This window comes from Lepidochelys kempii, chromosome 26, assembly GCF_965140285.1.
Source record: "Lepidochelys kempii isolate rLepKem1 chromosome 26, rLepKem1.hap1, whole genome shotgun sequence".
NCBI classification, from domain to species: domain Eukaryota; kingdom Metazoa; phylum Chordata; order Testudines; family Cheloniidae; genus Lepidochelys; species Lepidochelys kempii.
Genome location: NC_136405.1, coordinates 7,995,278 through 8,020,130, shown reverse-complemented (window position 1 = coordinate 8,020,130; position 24,853 = coordinate 7,995,278). Strand labels below are relative to the sequence as shown.

The following is a 24,853-nucleotide window of genomic DNA, read 5'->3' as shown; positions in this document are numbered from 1 at the left end:
AAAGCTGATTTAGGAAGGAAGCTTCCTGAACCAAATCACTGAGGATAAATGGTGAAGGAAACTTCTTTGGGAAAGCCACGAAGAACTTTAAAATCCTAGAACTGTACAGCCTTACACTGCTTAAAAGGACTAGCTGTTCTGTGATGCCCCAGGAATCGTCAGATAAGAAATCAGAATATTTGCTATGCAGTGAAAATGTTTCAGTTGTATAGGCTGTTGCCAGGCCAGCTGCAAAAATAAGAACTAAACGTGTGAAAGAGAGGCTATTTTGACCCCAATGAAAGAATGTACGTCTAATTATTGTTTAATCCTATTGTTGTATACTGTTTTAGGGGTGGTGATTTTAAAAGGTAAAACTGATTTTAGGACAGGGCTAATCCTGGGTTTCTAATATTTGTATTTGTTTTACTAAGTTGTGTTGATGTAAAGTTTGTGTTTACATTTATATTTATATTTACAGTATTATGCACAATGGTCTACAGCTAAGGTGCTACATCAATAAATTTGAATGCGTCAGAGATCTAGGATTCATGGGTTATTCAATTTATTCTGCATTAATAAATTATGGTACAGAACTACAAGAGTCAACTATAAAGACAACCTACCTAGGAAAGTCAAGATTAGCTGTTTAGTCTTTTAAAGTTTCTTGGACACTAGCCTGTATAAAGGCTATTTATTTAGCATATCTATATTCATAAAAGCATAAATCTGCAGTGAATTTCACATTACAGTATAGCCAACAGAAGATTATACTAAGGACATCCTGCATTTTACATTACATTACAACCATAATCCAGCTAAACAAAATTACTATAAGGCTACTTGTCCTGACCAAAGTCAGATAAACTCCACTAGATGGCACTAACTGACCCTAGTGATTTATTTGCCTAAGACAAGTTTCAATTCTGCACAGGCCAGAAGCAAACAAGTTGTTGCAGGCGGTGGAAGAAGAACCTCCTTTGAGAATGGCAAAATTCTCATTGCTTAGGACTTTTACAGCTAGACTGAATGAACACTAGAAAGCGTCCTCTCGGAAATCCACCCCATATTGGCAGGGAGATAAAAGAGACTCTTACTCCTCCTCCTACTTCCTTGACACTCAAGCCAGTCTGAAACCTATTTGTCTATTTCCTGCGGACTATACAATTCAATCATACAGGTCATTAAAAATATTTTTAATGTTTAGCAGCTTTTAAAAAAACCTTATAGGTAAGGTAGTTTTGGCTCATGATGTGGTCACAATTATGGCAAGATTAAGTAAATTAGTGATACCTCTCTGAAGAGGCATGGTCTAAGTATAGATTAGGGCCCCAAGCACTGCCTAACTCTAATGCCAACTCCAAGTGGTCTAATTCCAATGCCAACTCTGTGCAGCCTCTGCTAAATCAAACTTTCTACCTCAGCTCCCCTACCTTTAAAATGGGAATATGTACCCCACCAGCATACTGGGAGGATAGTTTGTGGAGTGCTATAGAAAACAAAAGCACTATGCAAGTACTGATTATTACATGGATAAAAGAATGCCATCAGTTCCATATCTTAACTGGGGTGGGATTTTCAGAAGTGCTTAAGTGATTTAGGAGTACAAGTCCCATTGACTTAATAGGATTTATGCTCCCAATTCACTCAGGCACTTTTGAAAATGCCACTAATTTAATAGGCTGTGACATTCTGAGCCAAACATCGGTGCAGAAGTTAACTAACATGCTGTGGGAGCAGAGGGATCAAATCTTAAAGCCCTTCCAAAAGCACATCCTTTGTGTATCTACAAAATGTCTCTAAATGGTATCAGTGATGAGCAGCTTCCTCTCTGGTTTTGACTGAGTATTAGCTAAGCTACTCACTAGCTTTGAAGCTGGTCTGGAAGAATTTCAAAATACCACCTCAAATCTGCATCTCAAATTGTTACCCACCTGAATATAATAATACAACTATTAAGATATTTATTAATTTCTATTAACTAAAAAGCAGACCGTGATTTGCTTGTCAAGTAGATTAATACGCCTCTCTACTGCTTATATCCACACACAAAAACAAAGTTGACTTATTTTAATATGAATGCAATGACTTTCATAAGCAGACACTTCCAAAGAGGCCAACACTGACAATGACCTGCTTTACCCTTTAAAGATTTAACAAAAGGCTCTTAAGCCAAGAGATTCTACACTATTTTGTTGAATAGAAGTAAGCCTATTCTATTGGATAGTCATTTCCACAGCTTGTGACATATTCACGGTGCTTAAATGAAGTCAGAATTTCCACCTAAGAAAATAAGGGCAGCAAGATTTTTTTTTTTAAATTTATTACAGAAAAGACACCGCTATCTAATATTAGTCACTGGTGCAAGAGATGGAAAGCATTCTGTACCTGATGCAAATAGATTTTGTGGGGGACAACAGCCATACACACACACCCACCCCCCGATCTCAACTAAATACTGTACAGTATACATGAAAAATATAACTTGGAGGGTAGTAATGTACACATTGTTCATAAGTCTTGATCCCTTCTTACTAGCGGACTTACACACGCATATATATTTTTTTCCAGAATAGGAAAGACAGATCCATATCGGCATCGTTTCAAGGTATTTTCCCCCATGCTCTTATTTTTATCCCTCCTTAATGACATATGGGCAGTCATCTGATGTTTAATTCACAATGTGTTCAATACTGCATATAAAGTTATGTCTTTAATTCAGACAATTAGTATATCCGTCGAAAACTCTTTGACAGTCACATGCATTTCAACTGCTTTACATTGCTTCAAGAGGGGGGTGAAAGAGTAACCTATGTGCTTTGTATAATTTCTATTGCATACTATTCTTGCCACCCAAGTTCTCCAGTCCCCAGTGCTATTAGTTTTAAAAACCTCAGAGAAGTAATGCCAGAATCAATTTATTAGTGTTTGTAACACATTGTGAGAGCCACAGATGAAAGGCCCTACAGAAGGGCTAAGTATTATGACGGTCTCTCATTTGAAAATTATTCAGAACAAGGATAGAGTTAAAGGATTGGAATAAATACTTGATGTACAGGACCTTGTCTTCAACCCTTGCAATTATTCATCAACAATAGGATCTCACTCATTTGCACACTTTATAATTTGCACAGAGTGGCTGTGTCTCCTCACTCCTCAGCAAAGATTTAAAAACCTCCAAGGCAGTGAAATTTCACTGCATGACTTCATTAGTTTTACAGGGATATTACAGTACATGCTGAAGTCTTAAAAATAAAATACAAATTGCCAAATAAGTCAAGTTCATTGCAATGCACTATGGTCGTTTTATTGTGGTTACTCAAATTCATAGAATGCAGTAATTTTCAGTGAGCCTTAGTCAGTGTATAGTTCTACTGTAGATTTAAATATCACTAAGCTCCGAGTTAAATCAGAAGCCAGAGAGATTACATCACATTCAGTAGCAAAAAGTCCATGTCAATCTGTGAGCCATGCTAAAAGGGACAAGAGCCAGTGGCAGATTTAACTTTGGGGCAGCGTCTGATCAAAGGGAAATGTGGTTAATAGGTAGGGTTGCCAATTTTGATTGGACATATTCCTGGAGGTGTCATCACATGAGATCGTCTTGAATGAAAGATTCATGTTTAATTCCTGGAGACTTCAGGATAATCCTGGAGTGTTGGGCAACTCTATTCACAAGAAATTGCTTTGTCAGCCAACTCTAGGATAATGAGAGCAGGCACAGATGCACAAAGTTCTGTCAACAAGCCATGGGAATTCATTTAAGGATAGGATAATTAGATACAGTACCAAGGGACAAAAAATCTTATTAACATCCTCTACGCCTCTCCATCTGAAGTCAATGTATTACACAATGTATTAGTGATAATATTGTTCCATCCTCAAAAACACTTCACTCTCCAAACCTCCCCTGGAAGGCAATATTCCCATTTTACAAGTGGGAAACTGAGGTTGAGTGCCTTGCTCAACACCAAAAAGTGTCTCAAAACCAAGCTTAGAACTTCCTTGATCATCTTCCTATGCTCAGAGAAATATAGCTTTGCATGAATCCCGTTCATTTTTGAAAAAAGAAAAGGAGAACTTGTGGCACCTTAGAGACTAAAATTTATTTGAGCATAAGCTTTTGTGAGCTACAGCTCACCTCATCGGATGCATTCAGTGGAAAATACAGTGGGGAGATTTATATACACAGAGAACATGAAACAACGGGTGTTAGCATACACACTGTAACGAGAGTGATCAGACAAGGTGAGCTATTACCAGCAGGAGAGCGGGGGGTGGGGGTGGGGGGGAGAGAGAGAGAGACACCTTTTGTAGCGATCATCAAGGTGGGCCATTTCCAGCAGTTGACAAGAACGTCTGAGCCCTGGTGTACACTAGGAGTTGAGGTCAAATTTAGCAGCATTAAATCGATTTAACCCTGCACCCATCCACACAACGAAGCCCTTTTTTTCCGACTTAAAGGGATCTTAAAATCGATTTCCTTACTCCCCCCTCCCGCCCCCCCCAACAAGGGGATTAGCGCTGAAATCGGCCTTGCCGGGTCGAATTTGGGGTACTGTGGACGCAATTAGACGGTATTGGCCTCCGGGAGCTATCCCAGAGTGCTCCATTTTGACCGCTCTGGACAGCACTCTCAACTCAGTTGCACTGGCCAGGTAGACAGGAAAAGGCCCGCTAACTTTTGAATTTCAATTTCCTGTTTGGCCAGCGTGGCAAGCTGCAGGTGGGTGCAGAGCTCATCAGCAGAGGTGACCATGATGGAGTCCCAGAATCGCAAAAGAGCTCCAGCATGGACTGAACGGGAGGTATGGGCTCTGATCGCTGTATGGGGAGAGGAATCCGTCCTATCAGAACTACGTTCCAGTTTTCGAAATGCCAAAACATTTGTCAAAATCTCCCAGAGCATGAAGGACAGAGGCCATAACAGGGACCCAAAGCAGTGCAGCGTGAACCTTAAGGAGCTGAGGCAAGCCTACCAGAAAACCAAAGAGGCGAACAGCCGCTCGGGGTCAGAGCCCCAAACATGCTGCTTCTATGATGATGTGCATGCCATTTTAGGGGGTTCAGCCACCACTACCCCAGCCGTGTTGATTGACTCCTTCAATGGAGATGGAGGCAACACAGAAGCAGGTTTTGGGGATGAGGAAGATGATGATGATGAAGTTGTAGACAGCTCACAGCAAGCAAGCGGAGAAACCGGTTTTCCTGACAGCCAGGAACTGTTTCTCACCCTGGACCTGGAGCCAGTACCCCCCGAACCCACCCAAAGCTGCTTCCCGGACCCGCCAGGTGGAGAAGGGACCTCTGGTGAGCGTACCTTTTAAAATACTATACATGGTTTAAAAGCAAGCATGTTTAATGACTAATTTGTCCTGGCATTCGCAGTTCTCCTGGATGTACTCCCAAAGCCTTTGCAAAAGGTTTCTGGGGAGGGAAGCCCTATTCCATCCACCATGATAGGACACTTTACCACTCCAGGCCAGTAGCAGGTACTCGGGAATCATTGTAGAACAAAGCATTGCAGTGTATGTTTGCTGGCGTTCAAACAACATCCGTTCTGTATCTCTGTGTTATCCTCAGGAGAGTGATATCATTCATGGTCACCTGGTTGAAATAGGGTGCTTTTCTTAAGGGGACATTCAGAGGTGCCCGTTCCTGCTGGGCTGTTTGCCTGTGGCTGAACAAAAATGTTCCCCGCTGTTAGCCACGTGCGGGGGGGGGGGGGGGGGGGGGGGGGGAGGGGAGGCAAAATGTGACCTTGTAACGAAAGCACATGTGCTAGGTATGTAATGTTAACAGCTAGGTTTACCATGAAAGAAAGAGTGTACTCATTTTTCTATAAAATGTGTCTTTTTAAATAACACTGTCCCTTCTTTTTTCTCCATCAGCTGCATGTGTTTCAAGGATCACAGGATCTTCTCCTTCCCAGAGGCTAGTGAAGATTAGAAGGCAAAAAAAACGCACTTGCGATGAAAAGTTCTCTGAGCTCATGCTGTCCTCCCACACTGACAGAGCAGACAAATGCATAGAGGCAGACAACGTCAGAGTGCAGGAAAGCACAAAATGACCGTGAGGAGAGGTGGTGGGCTGAAGAGAGGGCTGAATGATGAGACGAGGCAGGATTCAATGCTGAGGCTGCTGGAGGACCAAACCAGTATGCTCCAGCATATGGTTGAGCTGCAGGAAAGGCAGCTGGGCCACAGACCACTGCTACAGCCCCTGTGTAACCAACCGCCCTCCTCCCCAAGTTCCATAGCCTCCTCACCCAGATGCCCAAGAACACGGTGGGGGGGCCTCTGGCCACCCAGCCACTCCACCCCAGAGCATGGCCCAAGCAACAGAAGGCTGGCATTCAATAAGTTTTAAACTTTTGAAGTGCTGTGTGGCCTTGTCCTTCCCTCCTCCACCACCCCTCCTGGGCTACCTTGGCAGGTATCCCCCTATTTGTGTGATGAATTAAGAAAGAATGCATGAATGTGAAGCAACAATGACTTTATTGCCTCTACAAGCGGTGATTGATGGGAGGAAGCGAGGGTGGTTAGCTTACAGGGAAGTGGAGTGAACCAAGGGGTGGGGGGGTTTTATCAAGGAGAAACAAACAGAACTTTCACACCGTAGCCTGGCCAGTCATGAAACTGGTTTTCAAAGCTTCTCTGATGCACACTGCGCCCTCCTGCGCTCTTCTAACCGCCCTGGTGTCTGGCTGCGCGTAACCAGCGGCCAAGCCATTTGCCTCAACCTCCCACCCCACCATAAAAGTCTCCCCCTTACTCTCACAGATATTGTGGAGCGCACAGCAAGCAGTAATAACAGTGGGAATATTGGTTTCGCTGAGGTCTAACCGAGTCAGTAAACTGCGCCAGCGCGCTTTTAAACGTCCATATGCACATTCTACCACCATTCTGCACTTGCTCAGCCTGTAGTTGAACAGCTCCTGACTACTGTCCAGGCTGCCTGTGTACGGCTTCATGAGCCAGGGCATTAAGGGGTGGGCTAGGTCCCCAAGGATAACTATAGGCATTTCAACATCCCCAGCGGTTATTTTCTGGTCTGGGAATGAAGTCCCTTCCTGCAGCTTTTGAAACAGACCAGAGGTCCTGAAGATGCAAGCGTCATGTACCTCTCCCGGCCATCCCACGTTGATGCTGGTGAAACGTCCCTTGTGATCCACCAGTGCTTGCAGCACTACTGAAAAGTACCCCTTGCGGTTTATGTACTCGCCCGCTTGGTGCGCCGGTGCCAAGATAGGGATATGGGTTCCGTCTATTGCCCCACTACAGTTAGGGAATCCCATTTCAGCAAAGCCATCCACTATGACCTGCAAATTTCCCAGGGTCACTACCCTCAATATCAGCAGATCTTTGATTGCGTTGGCTACTTGCATCACAGCAGCCTCCACAGTAGATTTGGCCACTCCAAATTGATTCCCGACTGACCGGTAACTGTCTGGCGTTGCAAGCTTTCACAGGGCTATTGCCACTCGCTTCTCAACTGTGAGGGCTGCTCTCATCCTGGTATTCATGATCTTCAGGCAGGGGAAAGCAAGTCACGAAGTTCCATGAAAGCGCCCTTACGCATGCAAAAGTTTCACAGCCACTGGGAACCGTCCCAGACCTGCAACACTATGCGGTCCCACCAGTCTGTGCTTTCTTCCCCGAGCCCAGAATCAGCGTTCCACCGCATGAACCTGCCCCATTGGCACCATGATATCCACATTGTCAGGGCCCGTGCTTTGAGAGAAGTCTGTGTCTATGTCCTCATCACTCTCGTCACCACGCTGAGGTCCCCTACTCGCCCCGTTTCGCTTTGCGAGGTTCTGGTGCTGCATATACTGCTGGATAATGCGTGTGGTGTTTAATGTGCTCCTAATTGCCAAAGTGATCTGAGCGGGCTCCATGCTTGCCGTGGTCTGGCGTCTGCACAGAACGATTGTCTGCCATTGCTCTGACAGAGGGAGGGGTGACTGACGACAAGGCTAACAGGGTTGGCTTACAGGGAATTAAAATCTACAAAGGGGGTGGCTTTACATCAAGGACAAACAAAAACAACGGTCACACAAAATGGCCCTCTCAAGGACTGAACTCAAAACCCTGGGTTTAGCAGGCCAGTGCTCAACCCACTAAGCTATCCCTCCCTCTGGTATTTCAGGCAGGACTGAATCTCCATTGACGTTTTCAAGGTGCCCCGACAGACCTCACCAAAATGATTGTCGGCCGTTGATTTCACGGAGGGAGGGAGGGAGGGGGGAGCAAATGAATACAAAACAAACCTGGTTTATTTCTTGTTTTGATCCACTCCATCTATCTTTTACATCTTTGGATGGCAGCAGACGGTGCAATAGGACTGCTAGCCATCCTCACCTCTGCCTGCCCGGCAGAAGATGGTGCAATAGGACTGCCTGCATGACTGAAGAGAATGACCTGGTCGAGTCACTCCAAATTTAGTCCCTGCACCCATGTCTGCCCAGGTGCTCCTGACCAACCTTACCGAGGCAGCCAGGAGCACCTCAGACATGATGCCGATGGTTTTCAGGCCTATTGCACCATCTGCCGCCACAAGGCAATGGGTTGCTGCTGCTGTGTAGCAATGCAGTACCGCATCTGCCAGCACCCAGGAGACATACGGTGAGAGTGAGCTGAGCGGGCTCCATGCTTGCCGTGGTATGGCATCTGCACAGGTAACTCAGGAAAAAAGGCACGAAACGATTGCCTGCCTTTGCTTTCACAGAAGGAGGGTGGGAGGGCCTGATGACATGTACCCAGAACCACCCGCGACAACGTTTTTTGCCCCATCAGGCATTGGGATCTCAACCCAGAATTCCAATGGGCAGTGGAGACTGCGGGAACCGTGGGATAACTACCCACAGTGCAACAGTCTGGAAATCGACGCTAGCCTCGGTACTCTGGAAGCACTCTGCCGAGTTAATGCACTTAGAGCATTTTGTGTAGAGACACGCACAATCGACCATTGTCATAAATATAAAGGGAAGGGTAAACCCCTTTGAAATCCCTCCTGGCCAGGGGAAAGCTCCTCTCACCTGTAAAGGGTTAAGAAGCTAAAGGTAACCTCGCTGGCACCTGACCAAAATGACCAATGAGGAGACAAGATACTTTCAAAAGCTGGGAGGAGGGAGAGAAACAAAGGGTCTGTGTCTGTCTGTAGTCTTCTTTGTCGGGGATAGACCAGGAATGGAGTCTTAGAACTTTTAGTAAGTAATCTAGCTAGGTATGTGTTAGATTATGATTTCTTTAAATGGCTGAGAAAAGGATTGTGCTGAATAGAATAACTATTTCTGTCTGTGTATCTTTTTTGTAACTTGAGGTTTTGCCTAGAGGGGTTCTCTATGTTTTTGAATCTAATTACCCTGTAAGAAAACTACCATCCTGATTTTACAGGGGGGATTTCTTCATTCCTATTTACTTCTATTTTTATTAAAAGTCTTCTTGTAAGAAACTGAATGCTTTTTCATTGTTCTCAGATCCAAGGGTTTGGGTCTGTGGTCACCTATGCAAATTGGTGAGGCTTTTTATCCAACATTTCCCAGGAAAGGGGGGGTGCAAGTGTTGGGAGGATTGTTCATTGTTCTTAAGATCCAAGGGTCTGGGTCTGTAGTCACCTAGGCAAATTGGTGAGGCTTTTTACCAAACCTTGTCCAGGAAGTGGGGTGCAAGGTTTTGGGAAGTATTTTGGGGGGAAGGATGCGTCCAAACAGCTCTTCCCCAGTAACCAGTATTAGTTTGGTGGTGGTAGCGGCCAGTCCAAGGACAACGGGTGGACTATTTTGTACCTTGGGGAAATTTTGACGTAAGCTGGTAAAGATAAGCTTAGGAGGTTTTTCATGCAGGTCCCCACATCTGTACCCTAGAGTTCAGAGTGGGGGAGGAACCTTGACAACCATATAAAAACGATTTATAAAAAAACAACTTCTATAAATTTGACCTAATTTTGTAGTGTAGACATATCCTGAGGAACAGTGAGGGGGGGAAGGGGGGGGGAGAGGAGGGAGATAAACATGGGGAAATTTTTTACTTTGTGTAATGACCCATCCACTCCCAGTCTCTATTCAAGCCTAAATTAATTGTATCCAGTTTGCAAATTAATTCCAATTCAGCAGTGTCTTGTTGGAGTCTGTTTTGGAAGTTTTTTGTTGAAGAATTGCCACTTTTAGGTCTGTAATCGAGTGACCAAAGAGACTGAAGTGTTCTCCGACTGGTTTCTGAATGTTATAATTCTTGACCTCTGATTTGTGTCCATTTATTCTTCTATGTAGAGACTGTCCAGTTTGATCAAGGTTCCTGGGTTAGTGGTTCTGTTGGGTGGTGTGTGGTTGCTCGTGAATATTTGCTTCAGGTTGGGGGGACTGTCTGTAGCAAGGACTGGCCTGTCTCCCAAGATCTGTGAGAGTGATGGATAATCCTTCAGGATAGGTTGTAGACTCTTGATGATGCGTTGGAGAGGTTTTAGTTGGGGGCTGAAGGTGATGGCTAGAACTAACTTTTGTGTTTAGTTTTAGGAAAGAATTCCCTCTGCTGTTAAGACCTTTACATCGTAACTTTTAGCGGGCAGAAAAAAATCTGCTGTTAAATCACCCCAAAACAAGCTGCAAAGACTCAATGCTGACAGAAGAACCTTGACCAATTTTTGCCTGATATATATTAGAGTGTAAAGGGCCATCTTTGGCCACATGCTCCCTTAGAGCCACTTCTCATTTCCCAACAGCTACACTGAAACCGGCATTAAGGAACATCCCCAAAAGGCAGCAAGCTATCTGAAGTGACAACTTCAAGAGGTCCCCAAGGTTTTTAGTCAAATTTTGTTCGCACTATAAACTGTTTAGACAACCATTTAGAAACAGGACCAGACCTTTAAAGACCCTAATAATGTAATCAATTTTGATAGTTCTTTTGGTAGTTGCTTTGGAGTTTCACTGTTTATTCTCCCAACACTTCAGAATGATCAGATACTTATTATACAGTGGAACTGCACAATTTCTCATACAAGTTCACACCTCACTCCAAGAGGTCACTTGCAGATAGGGGAAGAGTTTTAATACATGACTTATTTTAAGCACAGTTAACACTCACCTCCTGCTCCTGTTGAAAGATGACAACTCTACCTCCTTTGTCTCCTGTTGCTAGTAATTCTCCAGAATGGTTAAATTCTACCGTAGAAATTATATCCGCTGCATAACCAAGAACAAAAAAACCGTCATTCAGCATTTCTTCTAAACATCTACTCAAAAAGTCAAGAAAACTATAAATGGTTAAGGAGTACAAACAGAAAATCTTTCCTGACAGCTTGACAAAGGCTCATTTCAGTCTACATCAGTCTTATTCTCTGAATAAAATGCTCATAACCGGGAAAATGTCCAAAATTGTTTGTTCATCCAGAAAAAGGCCGGTAATAGTGGGGTTTTGGTTTTGTTTATATATATTTCTGCTCATTTCACCTAGACCTCTGCCATTCATTTTTAACAGTAGAACTGGACATGTGCCCATTACCCATACTGATCTCAAAGCTTGTCTCTTCAGGACTGTATGTACAGATCTGAAAGCTTTAGGCAGAAATGTTTTATTCGGGTGGACATGCTCAAACATCAGCATCTGAGGAATGCAAGGAAGCAGAACCGCAACAACTACACTCAAGTTAAGATCTTAAGTTCAAATGACTGTCTTTTTAAAAAAAAAAAAAAAAAAAGGTAGAGGAATTCCTGTTCTCAGACTACTTCCTCATCAGATTTAGACTGGGTTTTTACCTGCTAAAATTATTTACTAAGGGTTTTTTTCCCCTTTGAGAGCGCTATATAAATTGGGCAAGTTTTGTAATTCTATATACGGAGTACTCATCTCTGCCAATCATCCCTTTAAAAATGGAATTTAGCCTACAATATGTACATAACTGGTCTTGCAAGAGAGGCAATGTCAAATGTCGAACGTAGGATGAAAATTAAGCCCATACCCACCAATGTATATTAATTCCTAGCACACATACAAATACACGTTTGTTTTCATCTGAGTTATATCTTTCCTCTGCAGAAATTAAAACTAAGCATAAATTATTTTGAATGTTGTGCGTGGATTCCTTTAGACTTCCTATTAAATTAATTTTTAATTTAAAAACATTCAGAATTTAAAATGTTTCAAGTTTAACCTTTAAACTTGCCACCCCTGATCCAACTCAACCAACCGTCAAAGCATTTTCATTCTAGTTACTTTTTAATACACAATACGCTGTAGACAGTGTCAGCAAAGACACAGAGGGGAAAAAAATAAATGCCCAGTAAAAGTATGTATTTTTCCTAGAGAGGAACAAACCCAGACTATTTTCTTCAAAAGCAAAAGAATAAGTACATGAGGGAATCAAAACTTGCACTTCAGTGTAGAAATAGATATGTTTACCAGGTTATAAACACTTCCCTCCATGAAACCACAATATTTATATTCTCCATTAACTAGAAGAGATATTTCAGTTTATTCTGGGATTAATATCTTCAATACCTAATATTTAATTTGCAGACACTTTCCACTTCACCATGGAGCAACAAATATAAGACTTTCTGGCAGAAAAAAAGTATGTCAGTTATTTTCCAGGCAGAAAATCTCTTTTCTTCTTTATTCTTGTGTAATAGAGATGAACAATGCAGTGCACAACTTTTGTTATGGTTGTTGTTGCCTGATCGTTTCTGCTTTCTTGTTTTACATTTTGGAGCTCTGAGGAGCTACCTTGCATACTGAATGCTACTGAGCAAAACGTTCCATATTTATCTTAACGTTCACAGATTTCTGCAGAGAGGCAGGTCAGGCAGGTCCATGTTATGAGAACAGAAAGCAGACACTAAAAGTACCAGGCCTCTCTCATTTAAAGGAAGACAGGAAATTTCATGTCCTTTCACCGTGATTTTGAAGGGAGACATTTTTCAAACAGCTAAGGTGGATCTTAGGCAAAAATCATTCTGATGTTATTCCAAAAAGATGGGTGGTGCCCTTTCTGGTCATTACCAAAATATCCTGTTTTCTATTTACTGCAATATACAGCAATTATAAGTGTAGACTACTGTCTCAAAATTGTGCAATCCCAAGACAGCTTAAACATGCAGGCCAAACTGAGCTGCAAAATCCCCAAATATCAAGGAAAAAGATGCAAAGTCAGACTTCAGGCAAGTATGGGAGGATGCTCAACACACAGCTCAGTTCTGCTCTCCGATATGCAGTGTTCATTGCCGCATATTAGAGAACTGAAAATAGAGATGATGCAATTTCTCACTAACTCGATCCTAAAGTTAAATATGTAGATATGAAGTAAGCTTCTTTCTAAATACACCAACAACAAAATATAAGTTTATCCTTCATAAAATTGATTTCTTCCCCCCCCCCCCCCCCCCCCAACCTTTTAAAAGTAACAATATCCATTCATTCCTACTCACTGCTGGCTAAACTGATATTTGCCTCTCATGAATGCTGATGTTTGAGACTACTTTTTTAAAACGATTTCAGAATATTTATGTAAACAAACAATAGTATGGGTGTTCAATGTACACCCTTCACAAGTTAGACTGTAAGAGGCAGAGACAGTCTTTTTATTTTGTGTTTGTACAGCACCTAGCATTCTGATACATGACTCGGACTCCAAGGCACGACGGTAAAACAAATAAATAATAATGAGGATGATGAGTAGACCTAGCAGCCAGGAATTCCCAAGTTCAAATCCTGACTCCCTCTTATCTTGGGTGAGTAAATTTAAAAACCTCTATTTCCCCATCTGTAAAACAGGGACATACTACTTATTGCATAGGATTGTTTTGAGGGTTAGTTAATGTAAAGCACTTGCAAGTCTGAGAAAGCTATATGATTCAATAAGCAATATTAAAGGAAAATATTTATCAGATAAAAGCCTTGGCACTTCATTCCAAGTCAAAATGGATATTGTGTGGGTTCAAAAAACCATTGAATACTAACAAATGTACAGGATGACATATACTTTAAAAAGCATTCCGGAAATGAGCTGTCAGCATTTGCATTGACAACTGAGCTAACCATGGTGAGGAGGAGACAATTTTGCTAATAAACCGGAATAGCACCTGCAAGTTTGAAAAGTAAAAATTAGCTTTAGAACCTGATTGCAGAGGACATGGGTAAAGCTATCACCATACTTATTTGGCCAGGAAAAAGCATGCTTTGAAAACATTACATATTCACACCAAAACACATATTTTTGCAAGCCTAAATAGGAATGTTTATAGGAATGACCAGAACAGCAAGTCAAGTCAATGAATGCACATTTGATGCATTTCATGACAAGTTATTTTGCAGAACTGCCATTCAAAAATGGAAAAGGATAAAGACCCGACATTTAAAGCCTTACAATCGTAATATACAGCATCAAAAGTCAGGACATTCTAAGTTAGGAGACTGGAATTGAATTTCCTGAGGTTTGTTGGTCCAACTATTTTCCTTGAACATACTTCATCTGAAATATATTCAGAGAAGCTTCTTATGGTCTTTGCTCATGAAGGTAAACCAATTACCTGTTTTTCACCACAGTTTTACATTCTGTACATATATTTATTATGTTAAGCCCAGAAATCACCTCCTAAATGCATCCAGTAGCCTGTAGGAGGTCTCCCAGTCTAAATATTATCTCTCACCTTGCTTTCTGTTCCTAGTACCTTACGGGTTTATGTGCATTTTTGAGTGTCTGATTAGCGGCCAGCAGGCTGACACAGCTCCTGTTTTGTTTACAGAATCAGCTGCATGAACCTCCATCAGTGAAAGAAGTTTCAGTGCTACCATCCCCAGCCCTCCAAGAGAGGACAGCATGCTCTTCTGAAGGTGACAAGACATTCAAACTCTAGTCTCTAAGGTGCCACAAGTACTCCTTTTCTTTTTGCGAATACAGACTAACACGGCTGTTACTCTGAAACTCTGAATGCTGCATCTACTTGTGTTTTATTTTTCTAGTATCCAGAAAACGGGTATTTTAAACAGCTTGGATCAATTTAGTTTTAAATTAAAAAAAAGTTCTTTATTTGCAATTACATCAGAAAATTAGCAACTCCTTTAAGTCCGTAAAACTCGCATTTTAAAAAAAAAATAAAAAAAGTAAAAATGAATCTAAGGAACCTGTCTCTTACAAGGCAAGCTTGAGCTATTTATTCTCAAAGGTCAAAACACAAGTAATCAAAAAAAGGCTTTCCTATTAGCCTGAAAATAGTGCTGAGCCTGCACATTTATATAAAGTAAGTACTGAAAGCAAAGCAACTATCAAGCATTTTAAATCGAGTAACTCACCGTTAAGAATACTGTATTCCCATACCTTGGTCAAAGAAAGAGGCAGACATCAAAGCACTGGTGTTAGACTGGGCGGATTTAATAGTGTTTGAGAATTGACAGGGGAAGCATTTCATCTTCCGCAGTGCACTAATTCGCTTGTGTATTTTCATCTGCGTTAACACCCTTGTTCCCAAATAAAATGAATGCTAGTCTTTTCTTTCAAATGGTAACTAAAATCCCCGTGACAATTGCAAGGCAGGATTATTTTAGTCCTTCAGTGCAGCAATGAGAAACAGAGCATCTACAGAACGTGCTGCTTTCTCTTGCCTCCTCCCTTTTGTGTATGCTATTTTCGCTACAGTCTCTAGGTGGAGGTCTTGGAAACTCTCAGGGCTGCTTTCACCACTGCCCAGGAGCTTCCAAATGATAGGCCAACAGTACAGAGGAGGAAAATCGATGAGGGGGAAGCAGCAAACCTACTGATGCTCGAGTAAGTCTGCATCACAACAGACGTTCAGAAACATACTGCATTCTCTATTTTACTGCAGAATGCGCCCCTTCACCCGGAACCACCAGTGTCAAAAAAGATGCCATGAAGAACAGCCACTTAAAACTGCACATATTTGACGCACCTTAGCAAACAGAGTTAACTCAGAAAGAAAAGGAGGACTTGTGGCACCTTAGAGACTAAGAAATTTATTTGAGCATAAGCTTTCGTGAGCTGCAGCTCACTTCATCGGATGCAAGAGTTAACTCAGTCAATCTCCTGACAGACCTGCAGAAAGTCACAGAATGAATGTGCAATGCACCTCTCTTTGGAGACCACTTAGTCTCTGTATTTTTATTTATTTATTTATTTATTAAACTGTAGGTGATTTGAGATTTCCTTGACACTAAGGCCATGTCTACACTACCAGGGTAAGTCGACCTAAGTTACGTTACTCCAGCTCGATTGATCGATGTAGCTTAGGTCAACTTACTGCAGTACCTACACCAGGCTGTGTCGATGGGAGACACTCCTGTCAACTTGCCGAACCCCTCTTGTTTTGGGGGATTAACGAAGAGCACTCTGATCCCCAGTAAGTGTAGACATGGCCTAAGAAGCAGTATTCTGACATTTCAAGGGACCAAGAATTTAATTACAGTGGTGCAGTATCACGAGCAGGCAAGAGGAAGACAGAATTCTGATAAAGGCAAAACAGGAGAGATATTACCTTGGTTCTTACATGGCCCTCATTGCTATGGTAACTGTGCACTTGCATTAATGAATTTATTCTCACCCCACCCCACTAAGGTAAGAAAGTACAATCACTGTTTTATAGACAGGAAAAATGAAGCACAGAAAAATGAAGTGACTTTGCCCAAGGTCCCACAGGAACTGACACCAATTCTCCTGAATCCCAGTCCAGTGTGTTAACCGCAAGGCTACTTACTCATCCTTAGATGTGGGAAATCATCAAACTTCAAATCAGCAGAGCTGAGAAAACAAGTTATTTGCCTAAAAAGCCTGCCCCATCCCAACTCTTTTACATCTACCTTGATCTGTTTCAGTAGTTTTACTCCCCAACGGACACCCCCAATCACATTATAATTATAAAGTGAATTTTGATTTAAAAACTTCATGGTGATAATCTTATTCATGTCTACTGAATTAGGATATTAAGTTAATACACTAAAACAACTAACAGGATTATTAGGGGCCCTTACCAAAGATCGTTATGCTAAGCTACAACTCTTGTACTGTCATGATGTTTAGAAAAAAAATTGCTTATTCACTAAATTATATTCCATTGCTTACATGAAATGTAATCTAGGAAGAATAACCTAATTCTACTAAGAATACGCTTACTGCTTTGTAAATATGACTACAAAATAACGGATTTTAGGTACGTAGTTAGGAATGTAATATATTTAGAGTTGGTTTTCAGAGTTCTGTTCAAATAAAGCTGGGCAGCCAATTGCAGTGCATATATCTGAATAAATAAACCAATTCATCTAGTACACGCAACTCCTAAGCTACAACAGCACTAGACTCCTTGCAGGTATATTTTTAGAAACTAGAATTGTCTGCCTAATCCTGGATCAGAAGTGAAAAGCAGGTTTGATAGATTCCTAAGTGATCAAGGTCTTTCAGCAAAGGACAGTCAAACGTACATCACCAGGTTGGTCCCCTGCAGCAGTTGTCATGGAGAGGATAAATGGAGGACTCTTCCAGGGCACCTAAACTTCCTGCTCATTCGTCCCACCATAGTTTAAGTAGAGTTCTCTCAAATCTAAAAAGGAAACAAAAGTGACCTGATCTATCTTGCTTATTAATGTGGCATGGGATTGTCAGTTACTTTTATTGTTGTTTTTTTAAAATCAGGCAGGAAGTATCTATTTAATTTCTACACTAGATATATAAAAGCCATAATATCTGAAAAGAGGCAGATCTAGAGAGCAGGCAAGAAAAATCCTCTACATTCAACTTTGGACCTTTTTTATTTACTGAAGAAGGGACTCCCCATCTTTTCCTTCTTTCTTCCCCATATTCCATTTTCTACCCATTTTTCCTCCTTCCAAAAGGGATAAAAAAAATTACTAGCGGGGCCAGAAGTTTCTATAGTCAGGTCCATGATACTGACAACAAAACTGACTAAACAGAATAATCAACTAACAGCTTGAAGGTCTGTTATTTGTAGGCACAGAGAAACTGTCACAATGCATCAGAACAGGATGAAATACTGTAAGTATTCAAGTCAATAGCAAAACTCCCATCATCTTCTCTAGAGCTAGGATTTCACCTCAAAGGTCCATCCACAATACACTCTTTTATAGTGGCAGTACCACATGCTACAGAGGAAGAGGCCAAAATATCTGTAGTGCACAGACATGAAATAACTTTCCCGTAGAGAAGTTTTTCCTCTAACCATCATCAGACAGGCTTATTCCAAAGTGGGAAAGTTTATACACTTACCAAATTTTTGTCATTACCCATACAAATACCTATTTCTTTTATTAATTTTACTAGGCCTCAAGTTATATCTTGAGATAGTGAACTCCAAAGGTTATGTAGTATTTAAAATTGCATTTCCTTTCAATTTATATTGGTCACCTTTCAGTTTAACTGAAGGTAGCCTTATTCTTGTTATAAGGGAAAACAGCCACACCCCAAAACTGTACACTACCATCATAGTTCCTCTCATTTGTGTCTTCTCAACACTAACTGGGGTCAGTCTGTCTCGTCTCATATCTTCTCATGTATATAATCAATTTCACTGCCTGTTTCTGCTATATCCTTTCTGAGATGGGGTGACCAGAACTGAACACAATATTCCAGGGAAAGGCATACCATTGAATTATATCATAGCATTATAATATTTGCAGTATTGGTTTCTTTATACAGCCTAACATTTTGCTTATTTATTTTTTTGACACCCACTCCAGAAATATACATTGAGTTGCCTGGCCCTCTCCACCCCCTGCCCTCACCCCGAGCGGTTAGTTAATATCAGAACCCAGCAACAAATGCATCACCTCACAAATTTCAACACGAAATTTCATCAGTCACTGTGGTACCCCTCTGAAACTCCCCACAGTCTTCTTTAGTCATAGCTAACCTAGACTATTTTCAGAGTAGCAGCCGTGTTAGTCTGTATTTGCAAAAAGAAAAGGAGTACTTGTGGCACCTTAGAGGCTAACAAATTTATTTGAGCACAAGCTTTCCTAAGCTACAGCTTACAGAAAAATCCAAAAAAAAACCCAACAACCACCACCATAAAAAAAAAATTCAAAAAACCCCCCAAAACCCTGACACCTTTGTCTCCAGGCAAATAGGCAGAAAACCCCTCTAGTTACTTTGAGGTAAAAAAAAAAAAAAAAAAACACTTCAGGTCTGTGAAGACTTGTGAATTTCCCTGCAGGAGGTTAACTACTCTGCCTTTAGGTAGAGGAAACTGCAGCTCACAAAAGACCATTCCCTTTTGTCTCTGCTCTGGCCCCCTAACCTTTGTCATATCACTGTTCACCTTTTTCCAGTTCACCTGAGCTATTTAACATTGACTGTAGGACTACTGGCATTAGATATAAGTGTTGTATACCACTTTAAAGATGGAAAACCCAAATTTTCTGCGCAGTGCTCTTCACTAGCCCCAGCTGGGTGGGATATATTAGACCTTAAAATCTCATCATTCTGATTATAGTCTTGATTTTCAGAGGCTGGATGCTCAGCACTTTTTGAAAAATTAGGCACCTTAAAAGCATCACAGTTTGGATACACAAAAATAGAAGCACCGAAGTCCCTTTTGAAAACACTGGCCCTCCATTTTTTTTTCTTAGCATTATTATATGGCTGGTATCTCAAGAACAGCTGAAAACAAACCAGCACTTTATGCCAACCTGAATTGGAATCACATCTTTTGAATGGTATAAAATGCTCATCTTCACCTTCAGTGGTTCATAAGATTTTGAGGACTAAAACTAGGTGGGAATCATAGCGGAAGAATTAAAACAAGATGGTTATCAGGATGCTATATTAAGGTCCAATATCATGCAACTTGCCAGGACTACTCGTACCTTTGTTGGCTAGGTACAAACCTTTTAATGACTTGTAAACATGACCAAACGCTGGTCCTGAACCAGTGAATCGAAAGCAAAAAATTCAATTCCTACTACCAGATCAAAGACCAGCTTTTTTTTTTTTTTTTTTGGTGCACGCCAGGGACAACCGGAGAGCGACAGCCCATGTTACTGCTTAACCAATCAGAAGCATCACCTATAGGAGAATGCCACCCTGTGCGCCAACCTAAATGAAAGACTGTGAATCAACCCAGATACATTGCACAGTAGCATAAAGTGTCACTGAAGAAATAAACCAAGCCAATGATCTTAAACAAGTATCTTACAATGCCCTACAGAATTGCGGCTGGAGTTTCCTGGTAACTGACCCTAAAGCATTGCCATATCCTAACAGAATGCAGTCTGCTCTGTGTCAGGAGTCCTATAAGCCTTCCAATAGCTATCCCAGCTAAAGTAGATGCAAGCTCTAACTTTTTATAAGCGTGAGAGTGGGAATATAGATATGATCTTCATTCTGAAAAGCTGCAGTTAGCTCACTACGCCTCCCATCACAGACATCCCATCTTCTCCACTTTACTTTTAGAGTTCTAACAAAAATCAAACACTATCTTGGGGTCAAGAAGAAAACTAATCTTCACCATGAGGATCAATTCTACTGTAGTTCCAAGGTTTTCTAGGGAAACATAAAGATAGAGACAATGACCTGCAGGTCTCCTTGCTAAAACCGGAGCAATCAAACAAGGCTCCTTTCCTTTTACATGAAGGAAAAAAATGGTACGTATGAAAAGATGTTTTGATGATTGATGCAATATGTTTAGGCTCCACAGTGGGAAGATAGGACATACTGGAAGCTTTAAAAAAATAAAACATCTTATTGCTAACAGATAAACCACCCCCAATAGCAAGGTGGTGCAATGAAAAAATAGTCACTCAGTATTTGCAGAAAAGTATGTCTCTTTATTGTGTCTCAAGTTGGGCTCCCAAAAATAGTCAGTCACTTTCAGAAGTCTTGATCACTGTATACGTTTACTGTACTGATTTTATACTACACTGAGAAATCCACTTCCAAACAGAATGGTGATGAGAGGCTTAGTGTTCTACAGCACAGAAATATTATTAATAAAAAGGAACCGTGTCAAATTAACCACAATCAGATTTCCCAGTAGTCTCAAACTTGCACAGATCGGTGTGTGTGGGCGGTGGGCAGGGCATATCACATTCAGAACTATCAGTATTTAAAACAAATCTGAATGGAACCAACTCACCTTGAGTTTCTTCCTGGCCCCTCAATTACATTGTAAGGATAGGCACTGAATTTGGGACGTTAGAAGGAATGGCTGGAACATGGGTGGGAAGAAAACCTACACATCTATATGGCAGCATGAGTACCTTTCTGTCAAAGGACGACTCAAGACTGCCCCAATATCAGACTGGTAATGTCTACTCATGAAGTTACCTGAAACATTTTCAATGAAGGGACCATTATCAACATTAACATGACTTATGGAGAAAAGATTTCAACCACTGCTGACTCTATTTGTCTCCCTCTTCAACTGTTCATGGAATATGCATACAGTCTGCAATGAACCCTTCCAAAGTAAAGAACATCCAGAAGTTTAGGCAAGAATCTATTCCATGGGGGAAGCATAAAGAAAGCTCTCATTTACTTTTTTCTAGTAACAATGAAATTACACCAGACTTTGGCATATGGTGCTTGTATTAAGGGCAGGACAGCTAAAGCAGAAACATCAGGTTTAGAACCGTCCTTTGAAGCAAGAAGCCAAGCAAACGGGTTAGTCCTCAAAAGAAGTTGGTGTATACCTGTTCAGAGCATCTTGCCCTCGTCTGTAAATTTCACCCTTGATTCTCTTACTGGGAAACTGCATGAATACTTGCTTGTTGACAAGCAGGATGTGCTTAGGTCCATTATATTCTTTAACTAGACTGCAAGGTCCACTGTAGAAAGGCAGCCATGTCAGGATTCAGGCGAAGCTGAGAAATGAGCCCGGGCCAGAATTAATGACGGGCAAGTCAAACAGAAAGAGAAATGTCTAGTAAGCAAACCAGCTAAGATCACGCTAAGGGATGGCTGAATAAACATATCCCTGAGACCTTAGAGTTTTGCTCTGAAGGAGTAATGGGTTTGAAGTAGGAATCTCACTGCTGGTGACTGGTTAAGGGACCTTCCACACTTCTTGACACCGGCCTAAAAACTGAACAGTAGATAATTTGGCCCATGAGACAATGCAAGCAAGTCAGAGTGTCTAAAAGAGATTTTAGTAAGCAACAGCTCAGAATGGGTTAAAATACTGAAAACGTCATTAGTTCAGATTAGTCTGATGAGCTGACTCTACTTTCATGCACTGATTTAATTCCACAAACTGAACCTGTGTGACTCTAACAAGATATCCTGCATTAAATCTGTAGTTCTAGTTTACAACTGTAATAGAACATTTATTTTTATCGTCAGAGGTTATATATTTTAACGTACTACGAACTTCAGACAAGCTTCGCTTATAAAAACATGCTTGGCAGGCAGAACGTGTTACCTAGTCTACAGCAGTAAGGCAGTCATGGCAGCTAACAGAATGCCTTTATTTCACCAGTCCAAAAAAGTTTCTGCACAAGATTTTGGAACCACTTTGGTCTCGCCAAGTGTGTATACACTCAGCAAGCAAATCAGTCAGTTTACACAAGTGGAGCAATCTGCTCACGTTTCTAATGATTCTGAACAAAGAATTGCAGTATTCCAAAATATTTTTGGAGTTCTTTGTTGTTTATGCACCTTCTCAGGGACCTTAAATACCAATTCTGGAATTTCTAGGTTTTACGGACTACTGACAATTGTCTTCCAAAAGAGAATAAGGAAGTGTTATTCACCTCTTCACATAACACAAAAAACAGGGGTCACCCAATGAAATTAATAGGTAGCAGGTTTAAACAAACAAAAGGAAGTACTTCTTGACACAATGCAGAGTCAACCTTAGAAACTCATTACTAGGGGATGTTGTGAAGGCTGAAAACTATAAACTGGGTTCAAAAGGGAATCATAAGTTAAATGGAGAAAAAGTCTATCCTCCTCAATGGCTATTAGCCCAGATGTTCAACCCCATGCTCTGGGAATCCCGAAGCCTTTGACTGCCAGATGCCAGGACAGAACTACAGGAGATCGATCACTTGATAATCGCCCTATTTTGTTTATTCGCTTTGAAGCATCTGGCATTGGCCACTGTCAGAAGACAGGATACTGGGCTACACGGACCATTGATCTGACCCAATATGTCTTCTCTTATGTTCTTATAAAATGGAAACAGAAAATTCAAAGGGCTGATGAGGACACCATCTCTGAGGTTTGTTAGCGGCCTGTGTCCTGTCTATAATTAACTATTATTATGAACAAATGAAGAATAATTCTCAATCACATTTCTTCACAGTAACTCAGCGAACCATCTGGATTGAGAGGTGTCCAAGAAACCCATTACTCTTTTGATCATATTCCTGTGCCAGCCACAACAGCGGGACTACCAAAGCATTTGTCAGATCACTGATATACAGAAGCTCTATAGAAAAGGCAGTCTGCAAACACTTGCCTTGCAGGCCCTGTATTAGAAGATACATAAATAATAAACAGCCAAATGCAAGTATGCAGAGAAGTACAGACGGGTAGCCTGGAAAACTTCTATGGAGAAGCTGTCTGCCCACAAGGCCGACACTCTCCTGGCAAAGTGGACTTTGAAGGATGTGGAAAAATTGAAAAGAGTTCAGCGGAGAGCAACAAAAATGATTAGGGGGCTGGAGCACATGACTTATGAGGAGAGGCTGAGGGAACTGGGGTTATTTAGTCTGCAGAAGAGAAGAGTGACGGGGGGGATTTGACAGCAGCCTTCAACTACCCGAAGGGGGTTCCAAAGAAGATGGATCTAGACTGTTCTCAGTGGTGCCAGATGACAGAACAAGGAGTAATGGTCTCAAGTTGCAGTGGGGGAGGTTTAGATTGGATATCAGGAGGGTGGTAAAGCACTGGAATGGGTTACCTAGGGAGGTGGTGCAGTCTCCTTCCTTAGAGGTTTTTAAGGTCAGGCTTGACAAAGTCCTGGCTGGGATGATTTAGTTGGGGATTGGTCCTGCTTTGAGCAGGGGGTTGGACTGGATGACCTCCTGAGGTCCCTTCCAACCCTGATATTCTATGATTCCAGGAAAGGTCCTCCGACTGTCTGAGGCTACAAAACAGATGCAACTTCCTGTGAGACCCCTTACAATCGTAGCTGACGACAGAAAATTGTGTATAGGCACTGAGTGGCATTCTTAGCTCGATTTTCTCTTCTTTCCAATAAGGATTTCGTATTGCAATGATGTGTCTCCTTATCATGGAAAAGATCTTACAAAACACAAAGGAATCAAAAGTGGGAAAATGTAGTTAGACTTTCACTGAAGTTGGAAGTAACTTCACAAAAAAATTAAAATACGGTTATGAAATTTCACTGTATACCTGCAAGTTTGAGCCATCCCACTGGTACTTCATTGCTTATGTGCATGTATTTTGCATTTATACAGAGTCCTTAATACACTAAGTATTTAATACAAATATTATAAAATGGATTACAGAGCACTAATCTTAAAAGCCAACAGAAAAGTTTTAGGAAGAGCGAATCACTGTGACGGGAGGAACAGAGCTCCCAACACATGGGGACAACACGACACCCAACCACAGACAGTCAGTGGGGATAAAGAGACCAGGATTGGAAGAGCACAGAAAGTGCGCATGGGACAGGCAAGAAGTATAAACAAACTCAGAGAGGTATGACGACAAATTTTTCATCTCTGGAAGGCAATTATAATTTAGATTAAGAAACTGCTAGGTAACAATTAACAGCCTTTGTTCACTGGTGGTGGGTAAGAGAAAGGGTATAAAAATCCCTCCCTTTCTCATCTTCATCCCTGATTTTCCTCCCCCCCCCCTTTTTAAGTACAGTGATTTTGTAACTGAGGGATACAACTAACGGTCTCATTACTGAAAACACTTCTGTCCTCCTCTCCACCTTCTT

General features: G+C 41.4%; 1 protein-coding gene across 2 annotated transcripts in view; it reads right to left on the bottom strand.

Annotated features, from left to right (window-relative positions):
• Positions 1-24,853, bottom strand: part of PPP2R2A (protein phosphatase 2 regulatory subunit Balpha) — a 71,261-nt gene that overhangs the window by 13,499 nt on the left and 32,909 nt on the right. For both annotated transcript variants that reach the window (XM_073324762.2, XM_073324761.1), the window contains exon 3: positions 11,067-11,164. In XM_073324762.2, the coding sequence (XP_073180863.1) occupies positions 11,067-11,164 (98 nt within the window). The remainder of the gene's footprint in view (positions 1-11,066; positions 11,165-24,853) is intronic.